The sequence below is a fragment of the Phodopus roborovskii genome, unplaced genomic scaffold, assembly GCF_943737965.1.
Source record: "Phodopus roborovskii unplaced genomic scaffold, PHOROB, whole genome shotgun sequence".
NCBI classification, from domain to species: domain Eukaryota; kingdom Metazoa; phylum Chordata; class Mammalia; order Rodentia; family Cricetidae; genus Phodopus; species Phodopus roborovskii.
In genome coordinates, this window is record NW_026126547.1 from 2,987,981 (window position 1) to 3,012,923 (window position 24,943).

Sequence of the window (24,943 nt, forward strand, 5' to 3'; positions counted from 1 at the left end):
TGCCTCAGAGTCGACAGAGCAAGGAGTGGGCTGGACCTCTAAACTCATGAACCAAAATAAATCCTGTGTCCTTTAAATTATCTCATGTCAGGTACCTTTGTCACCGTGATGAAGAAAGCAACTGAAAACAGAGTACCAAGAATGAATCTCATTTAAGAATACACTGGATGATGACAACGTGTCAGTGGAGGCCAGCAACAGCACAAGATTATTTGTGGTGGGCGAGGTTGTGAAGAGCCACAGAGAATTCTGTCTACTTTCCCTTCAATTCTGCTGTGAATATATAAACACCCTCAGAATTACTCCAATGACTTCTGAAAATAATTGGATAAGGCAGATGTCAAACTGGCAGCTCAGTGGTAGACCATTTGCTCAGTAGGCACAAAACCAGCTCAGTACAATGCACCCCCCACACACACACACACACTATCCCCTCTCTAAAACACCAAGCACACATACTGCACCAAATACAGAGAAGTATCTCTTGACAGACCCAGGCTCCCACGTGGTAGGCTGGAATTCACCTGGAGTCAGTGTTGTACTTGGGCCCAGCTCAGTGCCTGGCTAGAGCAAAACTCAGAAATGTTTGTTGAACTGTCCAGCTTAAAATTCAACTACTTCCATCGTTAGGACAAATGGTGGGGAGTCAGGTAGAAGACAGCAGGGTAAATGCTGAGTTAGCGGCATGAACCATCTCTCAGGGGACTGCCATCACTTGGTCCTAAAGCTGCCACCTCTAGCCAAGAACAGAAGCCCTTAGTGTCATGTGACAAGGAAACAGCCATGCCTGAAGGCTCAGCTCTTTGGTGAACACTGGCTGACTTACATTCTTCCTGGGCATATACCACAAGTCAGTGTCATGAGAGACATTACTGTGTTTCATGTCACTCCTACAACACTCTGTTGGCTTATAACTGTCCACCTTCAGATATAGACACCAAACCTCAGAAACTATACCAGGAAACTGGCAAACACATGCACAGCACAAGCGCTCAGCTCACAGCAGTTTGCAGCTTTGGCTTTTGCTGTTTTAATGAAAAATGTTTGGTTGATCTTTGGTGTTTTGGTCTTTTACTAAGTGAAATTGGCTCATTTTCCTAGGAAAATATCTGGATCTATATATTTCCAGGAAAATATCTGTGTCCACCACTTCTACTCCTTAGGAATAGAGAAATAGGTGGACACCCTCAAATCCAATGCTGAAGCCCAAGCAAGCACTGCCAAGTTCATTTTTTCCTAGGTGTTCATGGTATAGTCACCCTACCACAGTGGGGATCACCTGCCTGGTGCTCTGGGGCCTGAGGGAGGGTAAAATCTAGACACAAGACAATGAGACAGAGCAAGGACATCCACGACAGAGGGCTCAACCTGCAACAAAGCAAGATTCCCACACTGGGAATCTTGTGTACCTCAGAACAACACCTGGTCCTCATCGAAACACGTATCTGTGACAGCCCAGTCCTGTGTATAGTTCTAAAGAACAGCTGGAAGAAGAGACACACGCTAGCCCTGCCATGGTCTCTGTAGAGGACTGGGCATCTAGGGTGTATCACAGATAGAATGGAGCTTGAAGTCAGGCAGGTGAGGTTGAAGGTAGACCTAGAGGCTGAAGGTGCCATGGAGGCCTGGTACTGGAGACTGGTCCTTCATGGACTAAAGCAGATGCTGAATGCTCAGGGCTGTTCCAGGTGTGCTCCAGCTCAACTCACTTGTGTTCAGTCTCCATCAGGAGAGCTCTGATGATCTGGGATCCTAAAGTGTAACTCAAGGCATGGGCAGATGTCAAAATAGCCATCGCCCATGGCAGCCATAGGCTACAAAGACGAGATTGGTTCTTGTGTACTTTACAGGGACAATCCCAGCCCCTCTTCTTCTTTTCTCTTTACCTACATCTGCTTTTCTCCTTCCCTTTCCCCTCATGTTAATGAGTCAACTGGTCACAAGGCCCCCAAACAGCTCAGGGGCAGAACAGTGAGATCACAAACTCTCAAGAGATTTCACATTGTGTCCTTGACTTCGCTAGGGCTCACACACAGCATCATCCCACCCAGTGTCTAGGGGAAGGACATTGGTGTGCATAATTCAAGTAGGATTACTCATCTGTTCCACACATGAGAAAACTGCCGCTCAGATAGACCTACCTCAGTCCATCTGAGCTGCCTTAAAAGCAGCAAACAAACAAAAAATAAAACCCATTTCAAACTCAGTAGCTTCAGTGATAGGAATTTATGGTTCACAGGTCTACACTTGACCTTAGAAAAAAGGCCAAGAAGCAATGATAGTTTACAATTCTAAAGGCTGAACACTCCAACATCAAAGTACTAACAGGTTTAGTGATAGGTGGGGATCTGCTTTCTGGATCCCCAACCATGCCTTCCTGCAGTCTCTATTTAATGGACAGGGAAGAAACCCTCCTGTGGCTCTTTGATAAGGGCACTAAGCCCACAAATCTAAGGCCCCACCTAAGGCCTCCCAGAGGTTATTAGGCCTAATGCCATCACATACAGGGTTACATTTCAACACATGAATCTAGAGACACAGACATTCAGTCCACAGCAAGTGGCCTGGCCTATTTTCAGCCTAAAAACCAGGTCTCTCCCTCCACCTGCACACTGAGCCTCACTGCCCCACCTGAGGACATGCTATCCAGTAGCTCAGGAAGACAGTAACCTTATCCACCACACTGGGCTTCTAAGTCTCTTCACTATGTCTCAGTCCCACTACTGTGGCTCAACCATCTCCCCATGTCCTCAGTACTAAAGGAAACACCACTGGCATGGGCAGACACCTAAAATGGTGGCATTAACCAAAGAGAGCAACGATCATAGCAGTAAACTCCATCACAGCCCAGCCCCATGTTGCAGGGACCGTTCCTAGCTCTCAACCTCAGGAACACCAATGAGGAAGGTACACAGGGCACATGTCACCCTGTCAGTACAAGTCAGAGAAGGTCTAAGATGGGACCCAGGTCTAAACCTTCAGCAAGCTTTCCAATTTTCCTAAGCTGCATTCAGCAAGGTGGCACAGTGATCCATATACACACAGCAGTAAAGACTCAAACGCCAAGAGAGTGAGAACCGACACACAAGCAAGGACCCAGAACTCACAGCAGTAATGTGGGAGCAGCCACATTCCAGCTCATGAAAGAAATGCTTCCCATCCACTGAGCTCTGCTATGCTGCTGGGAGTTTATGGTTATCAGTTCCCTGACACCACAGCTCTGTATCTTTGCAATGAGAAGGTGCTTTGTTATTGCTGGTGGCATTCTGTCACGCTATCCAAAGCCATGTTAAAAAAATAATAATAATAAAATAAAGAATGTGGCTACATTTCTCCCTGGCAGGATCCGATAGGAGGAAAAGCCTATTCATCTCTCAGCAAACTGCCAACTACTGGGGTTAGCAATGCCATATCAGTTATACCTAAGACTTCTAGATGATTCCTAAGTAGTCAGAAATGGAAGGAAAGGTGCAGGTTTGTTTCTGCAGCTCAGGTCAGGGGTGAGTAGCCTGGAATACAGTCAGGGGATAGAGTGGGTGACAAAACACAAACACTCAGTCCTTTGATCACCACATCAGTGACAAGACATATGCTATGAGAACAAGGGCCACCAAAGGAGACACAGCATTGGGAAAGGCACAGTGAAGTCCCTGCATGGGAAGGCAACCTCTACAGGTGGGTTACACTCCCAAATGGAATGTCCCCGCCTGGCACAGAACTCCAGATCCCAGGCCGCACTGCAGCACAAGTCCTTGTCCTAAAGGGCAGTACACAGAAAGGAGGCGAAAACAAACCAGGGTCAAAATCAGTTCCATCCAAGGATGTGTGTGACCAAGAAAGGCAGGCTGGCCCCAGGTGGGAAAGGACCTTCTCCAGAACAGAGCTGAGGGGGAAGGGCAGGCAGAGCCGCTCCACGCCAGCCTACTAGGCTTGGAAAAACCTTTGGAGGAACCACAAGAAAGAGAGGCAGAGGGTGAAGAGAGTAGAAGGTGCCTGCTTCAAGCTAGCTAAGACATTCATCAGCAGCACTGAGCAATCCCCTCTGCTTTCTGCATGTTCTAAGGCTACCCATAAGAGCACTTAAAAGACAAATCATCTATCTCTAGAAAGAGCACTAGGTCTAAGACCATTCATTTCCTCTACAGGGGTACTTGCATGTATGTAGTATGTGTGCACAGAGTACATGGATGAATGAGTACTCAAGAATGTACATATGAACAAAGTGAGTGTACACATGTGGAGTGTGGTGGTCTGAATAGATGTGACTCCCCCATAGACTCAAGTATTTGAATGCTTGGCCAATAGGGAGTGGCATTATTAGGGTGTGAGGCCTTGGAGTAGATGTGGCCTTGTTAGAAGAGGTGTGTCACTAGGGGTGGGCTTTGAGGTCTCTAAAGCTCAAGACAGTACACTTCCTGTTGTCTTCGGATCAAGATGCAGAGCTCTCAGCTACCTCTCTACCACCATGCCTGCCTGCAGACCGCCATGCTTCTCACTATATGATAATGAACTAGACCTCTGAACTGTAAGCCAGACCCAATGAAATGCTTTCCTTATAAGAGCTGCTGTGTTCACGGTGTCTCTTCACAGCAATAAAACTCTAACATATGGGGTGTATTTGCATGTACTTTTGTATGTATAAGTGTGTGTTTCTGTGTACAGGAACTCTTCCCTCCCTGGTACTCACAGGGAAAACATGCATGTGAAGCCATGTGATTCGAGGTATCCTAGAACAGCCTCCAGTTCAGAGACTGGAGTCAGGATGGAGATCTGGGAACAGCCTGACCCATGAGCTCTATAACATCAGCAGAGCCCATCTCCCTCATCCCACAGCCAGAGGGGCAGCTCACCAAGACCCCTGATGGTTTGACAGTCAGCAAGGTTTTGAAAGGCTGTAGTCATACTGAAGACCAACCTCAAAGCTAGAAATTCAGAGCTGTGGCCACAGAGAAGGGAAAGAACCATAAGCTACCTCCTCCATACCTTCCTTTCTAAGCTGCTCCCCCAACACACACACACACACACACACACACACACACACACTTTTCTGTTCATCACAGGCGAGGCAGCCAATCCACAGCTGGCTCTTCAGCACTCTGGGGACACACACACTAGGCATAATGATCCCCATTCCAAGCTGCCCAGGTTTCCCCCAAACACAGTGAATAGCTAACTACCCTCAAAGTCAGCCAGCACGTTCCTCTAGGCTAACCATGTGCCTTGTTTTTGCACTTCTGCCCCTGCACAGAGAATGTCGGGATCACTCATCACTGGGAAGGAGCTGGTAGTGCGGCCAGAAAAGAGACTGAGGTCTTATCTGAAATCGGATTCTTCAGAATTATTTTCTCTAATTAAAAACATGGATTTCAAAGCTCGCTCGGTTTGTTCTTGAGATGAAAGTTATGTGCCGCACTCAGCGGCATCCCCGTCTTTCCACCAGCTCTCAGCTTCTTTCAGAGGATGTGGTCCAGCGGGCCCCTCCCCCTCTGCATATCAGTCAGTGAAGGCCAGCTCAAAGAAGGCCCATGGGAAAGCTCTGGAGCGCTTACCTGGGCTTCACATTTCTTGTGGCAGGAATACTTGCAGGCTAGAAGAAAGAAAGAATGTCTGTTAGTCAAGCAATTGTGACACTTGCCAGGTCTCCCTCCTTGAGAAAGTTTAACAGGAAGGCTCAGGAGGGAAGTCTCTCCCTGACAAGAGGAGAGACACGGAGAATGCGAACTGAGCCAAAAGTGAGACCTAAGAACCGAGTTATATAGCATGTGTGCTTTGGCATGTACCAGGACTTGGATTCAATTCCCAGGATAGCAAAAGAAGAAAAATAACAAAAGCTCAGACAGCCCAGGCAGACATGTATCAAGAGTAGCGTCCTAAGTACACTGGTTCTTGAAAAGGTTTCATCCAGTCAAATTGGAGACCTAAAGAAGGCAAAGTAGGACTTGGGGAGCAAAGTTCTCCGTATACACACAGAACTTATAACTTATCCCTGGGGGAAGAAGAGGAGCAGGATGAAGAGAAAGAACGAAGTCCTGGGCATTTGATCAGAGCCCTCCCTGGAGAGAGAAAGTCACGAGGCCATTTGGTCTCCGCAGGTTTCCATTTCCGGGAGACCTAAGCGGACACTGTCATAATAAATTCATGTCTAAATTCCTACAAAAGAGTCCTTCAACAGGGTCCATTATGTCAGCAGAGCGGGTCCTGTGTCATGGGAGGCCCCAACAATGCAGGCCGGGTGCTGGAACCAATGTGGATTTCACAGGCCCTCCCCTCTGGCCCAGAGGCAGGCTGCAGCTGGGCCTCAAGGAATAAAAGGCCAGCGGCAGCAGGACAGAGCAGGGCAGTGACAAGGACAGACGTGGAAGAGAGGGCAGGATGAGGACAGTGGGAAATGAAGCAATCACATCAGCCCACCACAAGCAACCCTGGGAGCATCGCAGAGGCCTGGATGCATTCCCCATGACACCTGCCTGAGACTTTCTGTCTGGGCTCTACCCCTTCAAGCAGAGCTGCCCAAGGCACATTCTAGGACCTCTCTGGACCTTTGTCCCTTCTCACAGAACTATCAATGTCAAATGGAATCCTTCATGAGCCCCTGCTTTCAAACTACAAAGGGACAGCCCCAGCAGAAGTGTGTAGAGCCCAGACACCTAAGGCCACTGAGGTCAGAGACAGGGGACCAAATCTCAGCTTGGTGCTGTAAGCCCAGGAGCTCAGGAAAAAAAAAAAAAAAAAAAAAAAATGGTCCACTCTGCGTTCAGGTCAATATGTAATCACAAAGGTTCACAGAGGGTTAAATGAGGCTGAAACAGATCAATTTGCCCAGGGCCTAAGAGTTTGAGAGCCTCAGGAGTTAACAACCTATTTAGGTTTTTATCTGTGTATGATCTAGATTTTCATTATCTGCCCAAGCCTTTGAGATCTGTTAGAATACATACCACAAATATTGATGCTTCATCTTCTCATCAGCACAACACATAATTGTGATCAGGGATTTTGAAATCAAAACAGATTTCCACTGGATAACAACAGGACTTCCATGAGAGCTTAGAAACCCAGGCAGAAGCCAAGCCAGGCAGAGGACAGCAGGCAGAAAGTGTTAACATGAAGGGGCAGCCCACCCCAGGAGCAGCTCATGACTAGACCAATCACATGACAGGCAGCCTTGCGATGACCTTAATAATTCCAGCCCCATGAACAATAAATCACTGCTGTCTACATGTTAGTGCAACATGGCAGAGGGGACGCTGTGTGGCTTCTGTCACTTTCCGGGGCTACTTCAGCAACCCTGCAGAGCCAACAGTTTGGAAAGAAACTGAAGCCACCAGTCAACATCCAACACTGGGCCAGTCCAGCTGCCAACTCCCTGAGTGTGATGTCTCAGCAACAGCAGACTCCAACCTCAGCCAGGACTTCAGCAACAGTCTCTAAGAAGAAACCTAGAGCGAACAAATTGGTCCCCTGAATCTTACATCCCAGATCCAAGAATCAGGAAGAAAAGTTGTACCAAGGCACTGACAGCAGGTTCACAGCACAGTGAAATTCAGCCATCTCTGTCCCTTGTTCAGGTTTCTGTCAGGCATTTGTTGCCTTGTGACCATCACAGAAAATAAGCCAATGTCCTATCAACCACACAGAAAGCTCAGCCACTTCAGCATCAACCCAAGGTCCTCAGTGAACCCACAATGGCAACTCCCACACACCCCCTGTGTACCCTAGTCTGGGTCCAATGTCTGTTCTAACTATCCTATGCTTGCTTCTGGGGCCCACCCAGATGCCTCGGTGCCTCTGACCTCAAGGCTTATCATGTCAGACCATCATAATAGTCCATCTCTCGGGCAGGCTGCAAGCTGGAGGTCAGACAGGCTTTGCTGTGTACTATCAGATTCTGCCAAGGGCAACACTAGTGGAACACAAAAAGGTAACTCACTATTCAGTGCCTACAGCATGGATTGCACAGGTATTCCTAAAATCTCATCATATCCCAGCAGGAAGCACTCATCTTTGTTCATTTTACTAAGGGGAGGCCAGAGTCTGGATGAAACCTGAAGATTCAGCCATACATTAACTGAACCAATCATGACCTGTTGCAGGTATGCTGGTAGAAGCCCAGAGTCAACAGGATAACATACAGCAAGGACCTTGTGCCTGACAGCCTTTGATCCTCCAAGTTGAGAAGCAAGTGGGAGCGCCCCAAAATCACTGGGGCCCTCAGGCCCCCAAAGACAAGTGTCCCCATCTGTCTGGTCCCTCAATCAATCCCACCCATCTTCCCAGACGTCATCACACTTTGATTTAAATACTGGGCTTTTTCTTTTCTTTTAATACTATTATATTTGTTCTCTGACATTTCAAACATGTATTTAATGCTGCCTACTAAACAAATGGTCCTAAACAACTAAGAATAAATGGATGGAACTGCAGAAATGGCTCAGTGGTTAAGAGTGGCTCAGTGGTTAAGAGTACCGGTACTCTTTCAGAGGACCCAGGTTCAATTCCCAGCACCCACATGATGGCTAACAGTTGTTTCTAACTCCAGTTCCAGGGTTTCTGGTACCCTCTTCTGACCTCCGTGGGCATGAGACCCACATATGGTGAATCTATGAACATGCAGGCAAGACACAAATACATATAAAAGTCAATAAATCTTAAATTAATTTATCAACTAATTAAAATTCTTAAAAGAAGGAAGGAAGGGAAGAAGAAAATTATTGCTGTGTTTGTTCTTGGGACAGAGCCTCACTTTATAGCTCAGGCTAGCCTCAAACCTATGGCAAACCTCCTATCTCAGCCTCTCAAGTGCTGTGATTATTGACATTTAAGCTACCAGCTGTGGCATCATTTGCCAAATGAAAATCAACTCATAAATCCTTGACTTCTAGCCTATCAAGTGGTACTCCCTCAGGCTGTGATTCTACCTCCTGAGCCATTATTGGTGGATTAAAACCCAGGTGGTACAGAGACATGTTGTATAAATATGTTCATTACAATTTCCCCAAGACTTCATCACAGTCATTTCATGGGCAAGAATTCTGTTCATCATAAAGACAATTACAGGCTGAGTCCCCAGTATCCAAAATATGTGGAACCAAGATGTTTCATATTTGGGAACATTTTCATAGATTTTTTTTTCTGGCTTATGATTTTATTCCAAAAATCCAAAGTTTGAAATGCTCCAAAATCTGAAAGATTTTGTGCATCCAAATTTCAGATTTTGCAACATTTTGGTTTCTAGACTCTTAGATCAACCTGTATGCTTTTCTCATCCAAAGATTAAAAAGTAAAAATAAATTTAAAAATTTAAAAAAAAAAGAGAGAGAGAGAACAGTGCCATTACTCATCTACTTCTGCCCCCTCAACATCGGAACCAACTTCTTCCTGCTGAAATCACTCAGTATGCCCCAAGACAGAAGCTTCCTCATGTGAAAGATGGCCATAAAGAGGACATAGAAGCATCTGTCAATGCCACTGTCAGCTGTTCAGAGTCCCAGCAGATGCCATTTAACAGAATGGCTTCCTTCCTCCTGGCCCATGACCCTTCCCCCCAACACCAGGCTCATGGGGCTCAGGGGTATTCTTTCAGTCTCCACAAAGTCCCCACAGGACCTTGTACTAATGGTCCCCTGAGCTCTCCATGTGTAATAGCTGAGTGCCTTCTCATCCATCCACAGATTCCACTCAGAACCCTATTTCCCACCTGGCTCAGGCCCCTCTGCCACTGCCACACCCACGCAGTATCACCCAGAAAGATAGCATGCTCCAAGAGCCTTCATGCACTTGTTCTGTGATACTTTAGGAAGCCTCTTGCCTCCATGCTGGCTACACTCTGCTGTCTATTCAATGTCTCCCACTTCCTCCTCCAGAGTCATATTTAGTCTAGCTTCCCCCTCACTCCATCCTTGTGTGAGTCACAGAAAGGTCATCCATAGGCCTGGTCTAAGCCAGTGGTTGTCAGAGAGGGTCTATAGACCTCTAGGTCCCCAAAACCTCATAGTGGGTTGATGAGGCCAAAATATTTTCATATAGCTCTCCCTCCTTTCTCTTATGTTAGTTAACACAGTGGGGAAACCGCAAGTCTTGAGTTCAATCCCCAGCACACACACATGGCAGTTCACAACCTCCATAATTGTAATCCTATCTGGTGTGTAGCACCCATGCTACAATCTGTTCCACAAATCGGGCGAAGGTCTAGAGATTGAAATAAAGACAAGACAGCGGGTCATTCGTTCAATGGCAATGTCGGAACGCTGAATGTCGAATGCCTTTTATTGAGGGGAAAGAATGGGCTTAAATACTGACTCACAGCACAGTGGAAAATTACAGGAATTTTAGGCTTAGCTCCTCCCTACAAGGTGTTTGTTGTCACAAGGTGTGTTGTCACAAGGTATGTATCATCAAAATGGGAAGAGTACCAACAAAAGCCTTGGGGCAAGGAGTTCTGTCCAACAGCTTCAGGCTTGCTCAAGGCACCGTGAGGGTCCATGCAGGGCCCTACACTGGTGTGTGAACACATATGCAGACAAAACAACTGTACACATAAATGAGTAAACATTTTTGAAAAAAAAAAGAGTATCCTGGTGTAAAGACACCTCTCTGATATTCTGTGAGAGCAGGGGGAAGTCTGCAATGAGTATCTGAGCATCTGGGAAGCGGACAACCTGAAGGGGGACCATGTGTGCACAGGACCATCCAACAAGAGCACTGCTGCAGCTGTGAGTTGTCAGCTAAACTAGCAACTTACTCAGGAACACCGTTTTTATTTGAAAGGGTCTTGGCAAACAAGGTATGAAGGCACTGCTTGCCAGATTCTTGAAGCTAATCAATGTGAGCTTGTCACACTGATGGCAAAAATCTCAGATTCAAGTAGAAATTCTCTTTATAAAATACCTACATCCAAAACCAGGAGCTTGACAACCTCTCTGATAAAATCACTGGTGGCGACACTACTAACAAATATAGAGGGGTTTTTGGTTTTTGAGATTTTTGAAAAAGATATCTCAAGACAAGAAATCTAAGTCAACGGACCAGAACTACCTGGCCACTGTATTACTTGCTTTACAGGCCCTGTCCTGATAGCTCCTACAGTAACCAGAGAAAAGCACATTCTCACATTCTCGGTTCATTTTACAAACAGTAAATAGAAGCACAAGCCAGACTTGATGGCCTATGCTCATAATACTAGCCCTCAGGAGATCTGAGGCAGGAGGATTACACGTTTGAGGACACCTGGCTCTTACAAAGTGAGTTCTAGGCCAGCACATATCTCAACATGAGCCTGACTTGAGCACATGGTGAGCCAGGAGGCAAAGGCTCTTCCATGTCTGGTGCAATGACTGGTTCCATGGTCACTAAGCCAATGATGCAGACATCAGTCGGGAACTGTACCCAAGTGAAGGGTGGCTTGTCCCAGCTCCCTTCAATGAGGACCCAATCATCACCTGCTGCCACTACCTCTCCTTGGGTAACAAGAAAGAGGTAGCATTGTGATAGCAGTGACCTTTCTGCTATGAAAAGAAAAATTGGGCTGGGAGGTGGCAGTTTATGCCTTCAATCCCAGCACTCAGGAGGCAGAGGCAGGTGGATATCTGTGAATTCAAGGCCAGACTGGTTAATAGAGCGAGTTCCAGGACTGCCTAGGCTACACAGAGAAACCCTGTCTTGACAAAGAAAAAAGAAACAGAAAAGAAAAATTTTCTACAATGAATGTGTGTGTGTGTGTGTGTGTGTGTGTGTGTGTGTGTGTGTGTGTGTGTGTGGAAAAATTACAAGTAAAATATGAGGTAGTATTTAAAATCCATGCTTGCTAAAAATCTGATATGTGAAAGCACTTTCCAGAAGCCAATGCTAAAAGATACAAAGCTCTTTTTATAATATGAAACAAACACAAGGAGCCCATCCATCCCTAAGAAGCTGATACAGGAGAAACATCACAGACTGGCTCAAAGGAGTGGGGCAAAAATGGGCAAACTGCTTAATCCATGAAAAAACCAACAGCACTAACTACATGAATTCCAAATGTGCCAACTAGGAAACAGAGGAGGCAGAAATGAACACTAGCCATCATAGAGTTTCTTTTTGACAGTGAGCAGGAGCAGGTATTCTGAGCAGCAAGAATATAAATGAAAAGATGGGTAAGCCTGAAACCTTTACCACATCTGCATGCTATAAATACCGCAAACAGAAGGGGGTAGGGGTGAGAATTTTCAATATGTAAGGTGAAAAAAAATATAAAATGTCAATTTGTTTAGAGTTTAAGGCCAAATTCTTTTGCCTGGCATAATATTTATTTTTAAACAGGCAGCATCCCTAACATAATGAAGTCAAGAAGAAAAAGTCGTCATCTAATTTTTAAACAAAGGATTTTAAAGGCGAGTCTGTTCAATACACAGAAACACAGCACACGTCTCAGGCAATGACTAGGTTTTGAATTTAACCAACTTCAAAAGTGGAATGTTAAGAGCTTCAGGGCCAGGCTTGGTGCCGTCAGCACTGCACATGACACTCACAGGGCTTCCCTTCCTGTCCTCTCTCCTGGGTTCAGTGCCTGCCCGCAATCTGCTCCACAGAAGAGTCCACACAGCATACCTCGACTCCTTACTTACAGAAGAGTTTGCAAAGTCAGGCTTAAGAATCCAGGCTTCCACTGCCATGGTTCAGATCAAAAAGGCTTGACTTTGCTTATGTCGTCTTGGAATTACTATTCTTCAAAGTGCCTCCACGAGCCTTGGGAATCCAGGCTGCAGGCTGACAAAGTTGGCAGAGTCTTTATACAACACTCTACAGATATTTAGCAAGTTATAAATGAGCCTGTGAGTGAATCGCTCTCTGCTTTTCATCTCCTCCAACACTCTATATGGAGACTCAGCAGCTGTCTCCAGTGGTGGCCCTGGCGGCAGTGAGCACCTAGAGAGAACACTGACTAAGCAATATTTTGAAAATCAGAAATCCTACTTACTGCTCTAAAAGTGTCTGGATCATAGATATTGTTGAGCAAAAGCTTGCATTTTATCAGTGTACTCAAAAAAGAAAATTAAATCAAATCTGCCTGCAAAATTGACTAACAGGACCCAGATGTCCCTGGCCCACAGAAACCTCAAAGCCTAACTAAGCACCCAGACCCCTGAGGAACCGTGGGAAGAGCCCAGGACTTCTTTGCAGAATACAGGGAACATCTCTGTCAAACTACAGAACTGAGAAGTGAGAACAGGAGGCAGAATGAGAGGAAGAGTCATGGTGCTTTGCACCAGATAAATAACATAAGAGAGAAAAGAGTCTCCCAGATGCCTCTTCTCCCTTCTTGTTTTTCTGGAAGATTTTGCCACACCACCGTGCCTCAGGATGGAGCAAGACTGATGGTGCGGGGGGGGGGGGGTGTAGGGAGTGGAGGGGATGGAGGGGATGTTGAGCCAGGCAAGGTCATCACAGGAGCATTTTAAGAAGGAAAATAGAGAGGAACTAAGGATGAGGTTGGGCTAGAGTTGTCAGGGGAGTCACCTCTAACTGCTTTGGGAAAAAGTTACAGATGGGTGAGTCGGGCACTTATCTGCCAACTTCATCTAGATTTTCAAGCAGCCTGCTGTCCCTATGTGCCTTCTGAACGACCTGGGGCACATGTGAGACTCAAAGGCATTCAGAAGCTCTCAGCTGGGGTAGTGGAGAAGCTGAGAAACAGCCAATCGGAGTGTCATCTTCAACAATTTGGTTCACAGAGCCTGTCTTCTCCCCAGAATTAGCATCCTTCTCTTCATTCCACAGGTACCCTAAATGCATGCCTGCACTCCACACCTGCCCACTAGACACAAGGCCCTTTGGGGTCTTTCTGATCAACTTACCCTATTGTGTGTGGCTGAATGAATGAATGAAATCGATTTTGGCCCAGTTCTTCTCCAAGGTGGAAGGGCCATATCTGGTAATGGCTATCTTAATGGCAATGTCCAAGACAGACAAGGACAACATGTGGTGAGACACAGGAAGCATACATGTATGGGGTATGTAAGCATGACCATGCTCCCTCTTGTAGAAGCACCAATATTTAATCACTGAGGTCCATGCGAATGACTCTGTAAATCCTAGTGACTTTCCCCGGACCCCATTTCTCAATACCAGGGTCAGAGTGTTTCCACCCTCTTCATATCCACAATGGAGATATAGAGAGGACAAACCATACTCAGACAACATCCATCACCACAAGTGTAATCATACATAAGCATCAATTTGTTCACCCAGTGTGCTACAAGTGCCACACTCAAGAACAACATGACTGCTTTGTGCCAGAGACATGCTCAGCAACAAGACATCTGGTCCACAAAGCAAAGCCAGCCCCTCAGCCTCCTGGGCTTCCTGCTAGGACAGAAAGCAAATAATACTCTGCAGCTACTCATGAACCATCCAGGCATTAGGAGAGAATCAGGGCAGCAAACTACCTTCTGAGGAACTGAGGCTTGTGCAGACGCACAAAGGATGACGGGAGCTGACCGGAAGTGGGTACAGCAACAGCCAAGAATGACTGAGCACTGTGAAGGGATGGTAGCTCAAGTGCCTGGGTGAGAGGTGGATCCACATGGGAGGCCCAGCCTCAAAGACCACTCAGGAAAGGGTGCAGTCCTCCGAAATGAAGCTTTATGGCTTCCCAGGTACACTCCCCCAGAACAGGCTTGAGAAGGAAGCATTAAAACATGGGAGGCAGGTCTCAAAGGCAACCCAGCCTGAACAGTCAAAGGCCAATAAAGAGACACTGACTTAGGAGTTCTGCAGCCTGGTAGGGTGGGGACTGGGCTCTAGAAAGGCTACAAGCAGGGCAGAGAAACAGCTTAGATGTTCTGGTCACAATGTCTGGGAGTAACAGGTTCCTGTCCCAGAATACCTGGTAATACAGGGATGCCAGATTCCCCCCACTTCCTCCTGAGACAAGCTGAACAGACTTTGCTGCTTTCATTAAGTTAACAGACTAAGCCCTTGAGTCCTGGGACCCTTTGAAAGTCCACTGCCTCTGGCAGTGTGGTGTCTCCCCTCCCATGCCCATACCATGCAGAACCTACAGCATCTCCCTAAAGCACTTCAGGTCTGCCTGCCTGTGAGCCACCACCCTGTGCACAGCAGTCTGTCTCCTATGCCTCCCAGGCCTACCCGACTGACACAGCGGCCTGTGGAACTTGCAGGGCGCTCCACATCTGAAAGCACCGTTGAAGGATTCTGGGCTCACACATGCAACGCATAGCACCAGGGCATTTCCTCCTGACATACTCCATTGTCCTCAAACAGAGGGGAGCATTTGAGAGACAAGATGAGACATCTTTATGCTAAGTAGTACCTGCAGCAACTGATTTTAAAAATAATTTTTAAAAGATCATGAGAAAGATCAGATCGAAGATTCCGGAAACATAATTCAAGGGCACTAAAGTAGTAATTGCATAATAACAGAATTACTACATTTGTATATATAAATATGATGTCTCAGTCTATTTGGATTGCTATTTATTTATTGTTTTGTTTTCCAAAACAGGGTGGGTTTCTCTGTAGCTTTGGAGACGGGCCTCAAACTCATAGAGATCCACCTGCCTCTGCCTCCCAAGCTTATAGCTTGGATTGCTATTAAAAGAAAGAAAGAAAGAAAGAAAGAAAGAAAGAAAGAAAGAAAGAAAGAAAGAAAGAAGAAAAAAAACAAAACACAGCCAGAGTGGCTGAGCAATGATAGCAGATCTATTTCTCATACTTCTGGTCCTAGACTAAAGCTGTGTGTGAGGGGGCCTTGTGGTCTGTCACTGAATGGTAAGGAATAGAGCATCCTGGGGGGGGGGGGGCAGGGGCTGTGCTCACCACATCTCACAGCCTTACAGAAAGCCAGAACTTGGGAGAAAGTTGTATAATGCCAGTGCCTTCTGGGCCACAAGGCCATCACGGTGGCCTTCACACTTATGAAGGCCTGAATGCAACCCTAGGACCTGAGAAACTGAAATGTTTATCTGGGAGTGACACACCTTAGCAAATCTTTCCTAACAAGTCAATGACTGAGGAGCCTGCTGGATACCTCCTCCATTCAAACAGCACTAGTCCCCAGCTTCTCTTTCAAGCACCTCCCACACACGCTCTACCTAAGTCACAGGCGTGGTATAACAGACAGGTACAATTCCCCCAAGTGCCCTGAGCCAGTGTGATGCTCTCAGGTGAACCCCTTCTCGGTGTACAGTCACATGCACACAGATGTGTGCACACACATACATGCAGTCAGAGGAACGGGCATGTCCACACTCATGAAAATCAGTACACTTGCATTTCCTATTTTTAACCATTCACATGTACAAACACAACTACATATATAGTCCCCATTTACATGTGAGCACACAAGCACACGCAGTCAGGTACACACAACCACATACCATTCCGACATGCCCGCTGAAATCCCTGTGACATTTCATGTACCACATATTAAAAACAAAACCAAATAGAGTTCGGAGAAGCAGCAGGACCAGCCTGGAGTCCTTACTTTATAGAGGAACCCCAACCCCAGGCAATGACAGGGCCAGCACAGTGAGTATTGTCCAGAGCAGGATGGATGGACAATGGCTCCCATCCAAGCAGCATACACCAACTGAGAGTCATAGCCTCAACACTGCTTTGGGCTCCTCCTTGCTGCTCTTGCCCACTGACTCTCTCTATGTAAAAGTACAAAAACTACTTGAGATGCTAAGGGTAGTAGTATATTAAGGTAGGAAGAAGGCTGTGTGGGCTAGTTCCTCAATAAAGCAGGCCGCACTGTATAAAGAAATATGACTCTTCCTGGGGGACAATGAGCATGGTACATGCCAGTCACTGCTTTAGGTACTGGCAAGCAAAGCCCTTCATCCAAAGAGTCCCCCCTCCATTTCTCTATGCATGATTTGTACTTGCATACTGGAACAAGACATGTGTGAGTTTTAGACATGTGAGACCCCATAAGCGTACTTTCCATAAAGGGCTCCTGGGAGGCATAACTCTAACTGGAGTCCCACGAAGCTGATGCAGCTCTGCACCCACCTTGCCAGGCCCCTGGTTCAGTCACTCTGTGGATCCTAGTCCTAGATGGGGAAGCAACCTTTGTCTTTGTTGAGGCTGCTGTGCAGAGGAAGCACATCTGCATATGGACTCAGCTGATCCACTATTGCATTGTTCCCAAATTGCACAGAACTAGCTGGTGTGTGGCAGGGGACTACACAGGTGGGAGCCTCAGCCCTACTTTACCTCAAGGCACCTTCTCTTGCCTTATTTTCAAACTTGAGTCTCATATATAGAGGCCCAATTATTTTTAATTTTTTATTTATTAATATTAATACAGGGGAGCTTGTGGCGTACAATGGGTGCCATGGGACATGGGTAGAGGGCAGAGCACAACTTTGAGGAGTAAATTCACACTTTCAAACTTTATGTGGGTTTTGGGAACTAAACTCAGACCCTCAGGTTTACACTGAGCCCTTTCATCAGGCCCAAAGATGCAGTTCTTAAAATAGAAGTATTTCCAGGAGAAGGGGGTTCACGAGACAAATAAAATTAGATGGCTTTCTATATACGATCCTGGGTATATCGGTCCCAGAGAACAGGCCGGGGCTGTTGTCTTCCCTCACAGACACTACAAAGCAAGCTTCATGAATCCACTGAGGATTCCTTCCACGTCTGTCTGCACACAGAAAGGGCCTTTATACCAGGCTGATGGTACCTTCCTGTACAGACAGGGCACGGACAGGAAAAGCCTAGTGCTGTGACCCAGATCTTGTGAGGACCAGGTTACTATGCAGGGCAGGGCTATGTGTGAATAGGCAAAAAAGTCTGGAAGCACCCAATGGCACATGCACTCAGGAGGCAAGCTAGGAAGACAAGAAGCGTTCAGGCTTGCCTGCTGAAAAGAGAAAGGAAAGCTAGGCAGAACTAACACTCTGAAGGAAACCCTAAACCTCACAATGGACTGGACGCCATCCCCATCACACCCCAAAGGCCAGTCCTTATGGGTGTCCTGGACTGTGTGATGGAAGCTAGCCATATCCATTTTGGACATTTATCAATGTGCAATCTGAAAAGAATTCAAAGTTGCACTAATTGTAAGGTTTAAGCATCAAGAAGCCATGTTTAGAAACATGATCAATGTTTTCCACAAACAGGCTGAGAGGTGCCAACATACAATGGACCCTAACTCAGAGGCTGGTGAGATGGCTCAGTGGTAAATCAGCACTGGCTGCTCTTCCAGAGGACCTGGGCTCAATTCCCAACACCCACGGGGCAGCTCACAGCTGTCTGTAACTGCAGTTCTAGGGGATCTAACACTTTCATCCAGACATACATGTGGGGGAGGGGGGAATGTGCATAAAATAAACAACAGGTCATTAAAAAAATTTAAAAAAAAACAAACAAAACAACAGAGCCTAACTCATTTGCAGACTATAGGAGATTTGAAAGTGAAACCCTGATAAGTGAAATGTGGGCTAAATATCCTGACTTGAAGTCACATTGCCCATGGCAGCCTACTCTGCTCTTTCTAGAAATTTTCTTTAGGAGTGTATATCTTTGTAAACAACCGGAGGCCCTGCCAGATGGGAGGGTAAAGAGAGGGCAACAGGGAAATTCCATGACTTAACTTTTGGAAACTCCCAGATGAATGGGTGTCTTCATTTTACTACCCCCGCCCCTTGGGTCTAATGGGTGAGAGATTCAAGGGCATGGACTTACCTCGGCAAGCAATCCCTTGACCTTCAATGGTCTGTCTGCACACACCACAGACTCTGGGCTTTTTAAAGTCCTTTTTCTTAAAACTGTGAGGACACGTGGTAAATTCTTCGGACTGAAAGAGTAAAGAAGAAACTGTCAGCACTTGGCACGTGCTGTCTTCTTTTTTTATTTCTTTCCTAGGAGATAATAAATCTAGTGAACCTTGAAAGGGGCTGAAAGAGGAGCTTTACCAAGCAAACCACAGTTCCTGAAGAGAGCCAGTGGATGACATTCTGGAATCCAGGGGGCAGGGCACCGTCTGTCAGTATGCGCATCTCCCCTGGGGTGCTTCAGGACTGAGACATTAGGCAGCTACCTAGGTGATAATATGTTCCTTCCAGCCTCCAGGCTTACATCATCCACAGCAATAACAAAGTAACCTTGAACCCTCCCAGATTCTCAGGCTTTTTCTTGTAGAATAATTAGCAACCAGCAAAATGAATGCAGTTAAGCCAATACTGAATAGTTTTCCTTTCAAAGGTGTCCCAAATTAAGCACTAAGGTTCGGAGACTCTCGGGCCAATGTGCTAAGATGTGCTGTCCTGTAGAGAAGACAGTCCTAGGATGATCTTGGGACACACTTGTGCTTCTTCCTCAAATCATGATGACAAGTATTAGTATGAGGAGATTAGCTTTCATCCACCAAGTTTGTGTTTACAGAGTCTGAGCCTCTTAGAAACATGCATCTTGTTTTAGGAACATCTTTATGCCTATCTGCTGATGACAGTTCATGATCAGTAATAATCATGTCTATATTAGTTAAGACACACACACACAGAGAGAGAGAGAGAGAGAGAGAGAGAGAGAGAGAGAGAGGATGCTGCACACCCACCAAGAGAACTGAAATTTACTGAGAAAATAAAATGTATCACATCTCATGTACTCAGTAACAACTACTTTGGGAGGGGAGGGAAGCTTTATAATTTCTTACAAACTTTAAAATTTCTGACAACATAATTTAAAAAGTATCCAGGGCTTCAGGAATTATTTTACTTTCTGCCCAGCCCCCTGCACTCATGCAGTGTAGTCAACATACTATTTTTCATAACAATTAAAAAAACTGTCCCAAACAAGAAATAACCTGTCATCAGAATGGATTTTTCAAAAGTATTGGTAAGACAACTGAACAGTGTTTGGAAACATACAGGTTCATAGTACCCATTTGGTCCACGGATTAAAGGATCACACTACCTAAAAGATGCAAGGATAAGAGAGTTCTATGATGTCCACGGCCACTCAAGCACATCCCAGTCAACGGAAGTAAGGGCCATAGAACTCACTGCATGGTGGCATGGGTGGGACACTGAAGGAACACTGATGCTTGCTTCATGCCCTGTGGTAGCTACAGAGAGGCACATAGTTGAAGTCATTAAAGTTTCAGTTGTATGTCGTACTGCTAAAGATCTACAAGAGAGGAGGTGAAAAGTGTAGATCTATAGAAAATAATTCTCCTGGCAAGATGTGCTAACCTGTTTTTAAGGGCCTGGGGGGGGGGGGGTTGTGGAACACCATGCTGGCAGCATTTTTATTTACTTAGCTCTGAATTCACAAGATCTTTCTTCCACCTGCTGGTGCAAAAAACTCACCAGAGAATAAATGTATCCTCACACCTAAAATCATGCACAAAATACACAGAACCATTGTTTTCAAAATACTGCAGCAGGAAATGAGGCGATGAGGATGCTTTGGTCAGCAAACCCCTTCAGGCGCCAAGGTGCTCTGAGACCAAAATGAGGCTGAAGCCCTTCCACTTGGTGACTTTGGGGCAATCTTAGTTTATATGAACACACTCTGTTAGACCACACAATGACAACTGCACCTGATGATGAACATCCTCATCCAGGGACCCACGACTGCACTTCAGAGGGAAGAATAAGTTAAGGTGAACCTCCTGTCTCTCTCACTCCCACCATCACTGCTGTCCCAAGAGACTCTCCAGGCTGCAGAGAATATCCAAGCATCCAGAGTCCAGTGAGTTACCTTAAGGTCTTCAGAAAAGCCCTCAATAAGGGTCAGAACTGAGAAGCATGTGTGTGCCCATCAAGAATATAGAAAAAAAAAAAAAAAAAAAAAACCCTCACCCTTCCAACACAAACCCTATGCTTCTCTAGCAGGTTTGGAGGAGCAGGGCCCTGTACATCAGGAACCCCAATTTCGCCCTATTCTACGGGCCATCCTTGTAGAGATTAGCTTTGAACATCCTCTTTGACCTACATAAGCTATTTGAAAAACACTGCCCCAAGGCTATTAATGCTATCCAGGAACGTAACTACATTTCAGAGAAAAAACACACCAGAATACCACAAAGACAGCAGTAAAATTTCCCAGAATCCAACCAAGGTAAAATTCACAAAGTCAAAAATTACTAGGCGCTCAAGGAGACAAGAATGTAAATAGAATTCACAATTAGAAAAAAAATGATGGAAAATGACTAAGACATTAGGCTTAGCACACAAGGACCATAAGAGTGTTATTACATCTTCTCAAAATGTGGGGAGAAGGAGGTGGAAAAAAGGTGGCAGAGGAAAGGGCTAGCCAAACGATGGAAGGAAGAACCACATTGAAACCTACCAATTGGTAAAATAATTTTAAACACTCATTTCTTAAATTTCTTTAAATGGAAGTAGCCTGCATAGGTATACAATGTTGCTCTCATAAGGCATTGGTTATTTGATGAAAATCTCAGTGCCTGGCATAGGGTACCTCCCTGTGAGGTGTTGGTCAGGAATGCCCCAGAGATACCCAAAATAATATAAGCTAATGACACGCTTTATAAGAAGACAGACACATCAAGGACCCCGTGTTCACAAAGGGATAACCATGTAAGGATTGGGAGGAGATGGCTGTGAACAAGGGTCCTCAAAGCAAAACAACCATGACATTTGTGTCCTTCCTCAGTACTGTTAGGGAATGCATTTCTGTTAGGCCACCATTTCTGTGGAATCTGGTTATACAACCCTCTCTCAGCAATCGACAGATCTAGTCAGAAAATAAACATGGATACAAATGGTTTGGATGATATTATCAAACAATTTGACCTAACGGAAACAGAATATCTGGCTCAAGAGCAACAGAACACACATTCTTTCAAGTGTACTGGCGTGTTTAGCTATATTGTGGACACAGAACAAGTCTCAACAAATCAAACTGCATTCAAGTCCTACTGAAGAAAAGAAATTTTCTTTGACCACAATGGAATCAAAGTTGGGAATACAAACGGCAGTCTCTGGAAAATCCCCAAATGGTTACAAACAAAATACTACAAGTCTAAATAACACAAGGGTTAGCCTACATAATCCACAACATACATTGTGAAAAGTCGGCTTATCCCAGAAATGCAAGAGTTTAAAACATTCAAAATATCATTCTATAAACTTAAATACCAGAGTTCTGGAGGGTGAGGTGGGGGGGGGGGGTAGAGGCCAGACCCTGTCTCGAAAAGCAAAACTGTCAAAAAAGCAATTAATAAGCTAAGAAGGGAACCAGCTGGTCTTCTCAATCAATGGGAAAAATCCACTGACAAAACCTAGCGGCCTTTCCCTGATAAGATTTCAAACAGGGAGAAAAAGAGGCTTCCTCACTTGATCACATGTGGCTAGATAAATCCTACAGCAAACATCCTTAGCCACAGGAGCCGGTGCTTCCTTTTAAGATATGCAACAGGGCAGAGATGGCACTAATCAAGATTTCACATCAAGATTCTAACTGGTACAATGAGGCAAGAAAAAGAAATAAAAGGCAACCAGTGTGGAAAGCTGTAAAATAGTCTTGTTTCTGGTAACCTGACAGCCTAGGCAGAAAAATCTGATGAATCTACTAAACAACAACAAAAACTTTAGCAAAGCTGGAGGATAGAAGATCAACACACTGATCTCTCTACATGTCACCAATGAACTCCCGCAACTGAAACTCAAAAACTTTTACCACTTCCAAGCCTAAAAGGCCATTTCTAGACCTAGAATCTTCCAGGCCCTTCAGCTTCCTTGGCTATGTTCCTGCATTTGCTGTAGACAACACTGTCACAGAAAGAGAAAGTGCCCTGAAGCCAGTAGGAACCTCTGCATTGGCTCTACCATCTACATTTAAACTTGGCCACCCTGAGCAAACCACAACTCCTCTTAAATGCAAAGGATGCCCTCCCTCTCCTATTGCTAAATGGAGCTACTGGAAATGACCTAAATGCTACATATCCACAGGCATAACTTGGGCAGTTTTAAAAACAACTTGGGTTAGGGTTCACCCCAGACCAATTCAAATCTGATTCCCCTAAGAGATAGGAGCAGAAAACACTGGGAAATGTTTGGAGTTCCCAGATGACACTTGTCTGTGACTAGCCTGAGAAGCACTCTCCTTACAACTGACAGTATCACTTGGACCTGTACTGTTAAGGCACCTTTATTAAATACTCCTTATGTCTGTGTCTTGTTTCAAATTAGATATTGCCAACTTGATAACAGACACACTGTATCCAGAGCCCCACAAGAGTCTGCAATACTCACATTAGCAAGGCACTTACACATCATTATCACAACCCCTGCTGTTGTTCAGATGGAGACTGCGATACATAAGACCTAGACCCAACAGGCAACCAATGAAGGATAAGGCTCACCCCAATGCCACATTCAGACAGGCACAGAATTCACCCTTCATCCTACCCAGGCTGGCACATACCTTTTCTGCCCACCTTGCAGCTCTTTGTTTATAATCTTCTCTCTTGTGCTAGACTGCCATATCCTATGTGTGGGGTACCAAGTTCTTTCTCCTTTGTCCTTTGAGAGCCCTGCCCAGCTGGCAGACAGCAGACCCCGGTCCCTCAATTAAGACTTGTGCACTAAATGAACTGGCTATAGTCTGTGGGCCAAGGAGAGATACTGTAACGTTTCATTGGTCACAAACACCTTTATTCCAAGCACGGAGAAAGAGGTACTGTTTCCCTGCAAGCCTCTTGCTCACTGGTCCACAGTTAGAAGCTGCAGAGTGGAAAACAGCAGAGGCACTGTGGTGCCTGCTCAGCCATTTCAATTGCTCGCTCCCCAGGGAGTTTATTAAGATAGTGTAATAACATCTGCTCACGTGCATGCTACATAGCATCTTTCTTGTGAAAGAAGACTAGACGGAGTTAGGCTGCCCTTGTCTTCACCTGATCCCGTGCTTTCATTTCTCCCAGAAATGGGGGTGGGGAGGGGGGAGGGTCAGCAAAGCTGAAGCAATTGGCAAAGCCAGTTCAGGAAACTAAATTGCATTTAATTGTTAGGAGCCAAACTTTGGAAGAGTAACCAAAGTTATGAGTAAGGCTGCTGGCTCCACAAGAACATCCGGAGAGGGCCAGGGCAATTAGCCTTGATAGTGAGGTCTCTGGAGGGCAGGGAGGCTCGGAAAGGCAAAACCACACAGGGAACCCAGGTTTTCTCCGCCAAAGGTCACCGTGGCAAAGTAGCTTCATAGTACAAGGACATGTCTGCACAATCTGAGCTATGTTTTCCCTTCAGGAAATATTCAGCCCACCACAGGAAGCGAATGCAGGGGCATTGGGGTAGCTAGCTAGCATTCTAGGCAGGCAGCACTGATCAAAAACACATTCTCAGCTTAACTTTGCTTCTCTGAAATCAACCAAACTAGAACCCTTCCCATATCCACAGAACTGTCCCCAGACCTACCCACAGAAGGCAGTTCCTAGGGCAGGAGGGAAGCCTCCCTCCCCAGCAACAGACATCCCCACACTTTAGAGCAGTAGTCTCAAGCTGCGGATCGCAATAAGGTCCCTTTCACGGGGGTTGTATCATCATATGTGCTGTTTATCAGATATTTATGATTCATAATAGTAGCAAAGTCGCAGTTATGAAGAAGCAACGAAAATAATTTTATGGTTAGGAGTCATCAAATAAAGAACTGTAACTGAAGGGTCACATTAAGGTTGAGAACCACTGTTTTAGAGCAACCATTGTCTGACTGCTGAAGCAAAACTGACACGCAGACCTTTCGCTCTACAGAATCTTCCAAAAGTTTCCTTGGGAAAACAATCGAAGTCGATGCTGGATGTAGAAGAGTTAGAAGAGGGGGTGGGGCCACTACTGCGCGCGCCTGTTTAGTCTGAACCCCACAGAAGATGGTCCTTGTGAGCCACAGGGCGCTGCGGAGTCCTCGGAAATCCGGGAACTTGCACTAGACCTCTTCCAGGCGCGACCGGGACATCTGCAAGAAACCTCGGCAAGAA

At 45.7% G+C, this 24,943-nt stretch overlaps 1 protein-coding gene across 4 annotated transcripts in view; it reads right to left on the reverse strand.

Moving 5' to 3' along the window:
• The window catches only part of Tns3 (tensin 3), a 223,324-nt gene that overhangs the window by 160,748 nt on the left and 37,633 nt on the right, over positions 1 to 24,943 (reverse strand). For all 4 annotated transcript variants that reach the window (XM_051200598.1, XM_051200597.1, XM_051200600.1 and 1 more), the window contains exons 2-3: positions 18,691 to 18,802; positions 5,550 to 5,587 (exon numbers count right to left, since the gene is read on the reverse strand). In XM_051200598.1, coding sequence (XP_051056555.1) covers positions 5,550 to 5,587; positions 18,691 to 18,802 — 150 coding nt within the window. The remainder of the gene's footprint in view (positions 1 to 5,549; positions 5,588 to 18,690; positions 18,803 to 24,943) is intronic.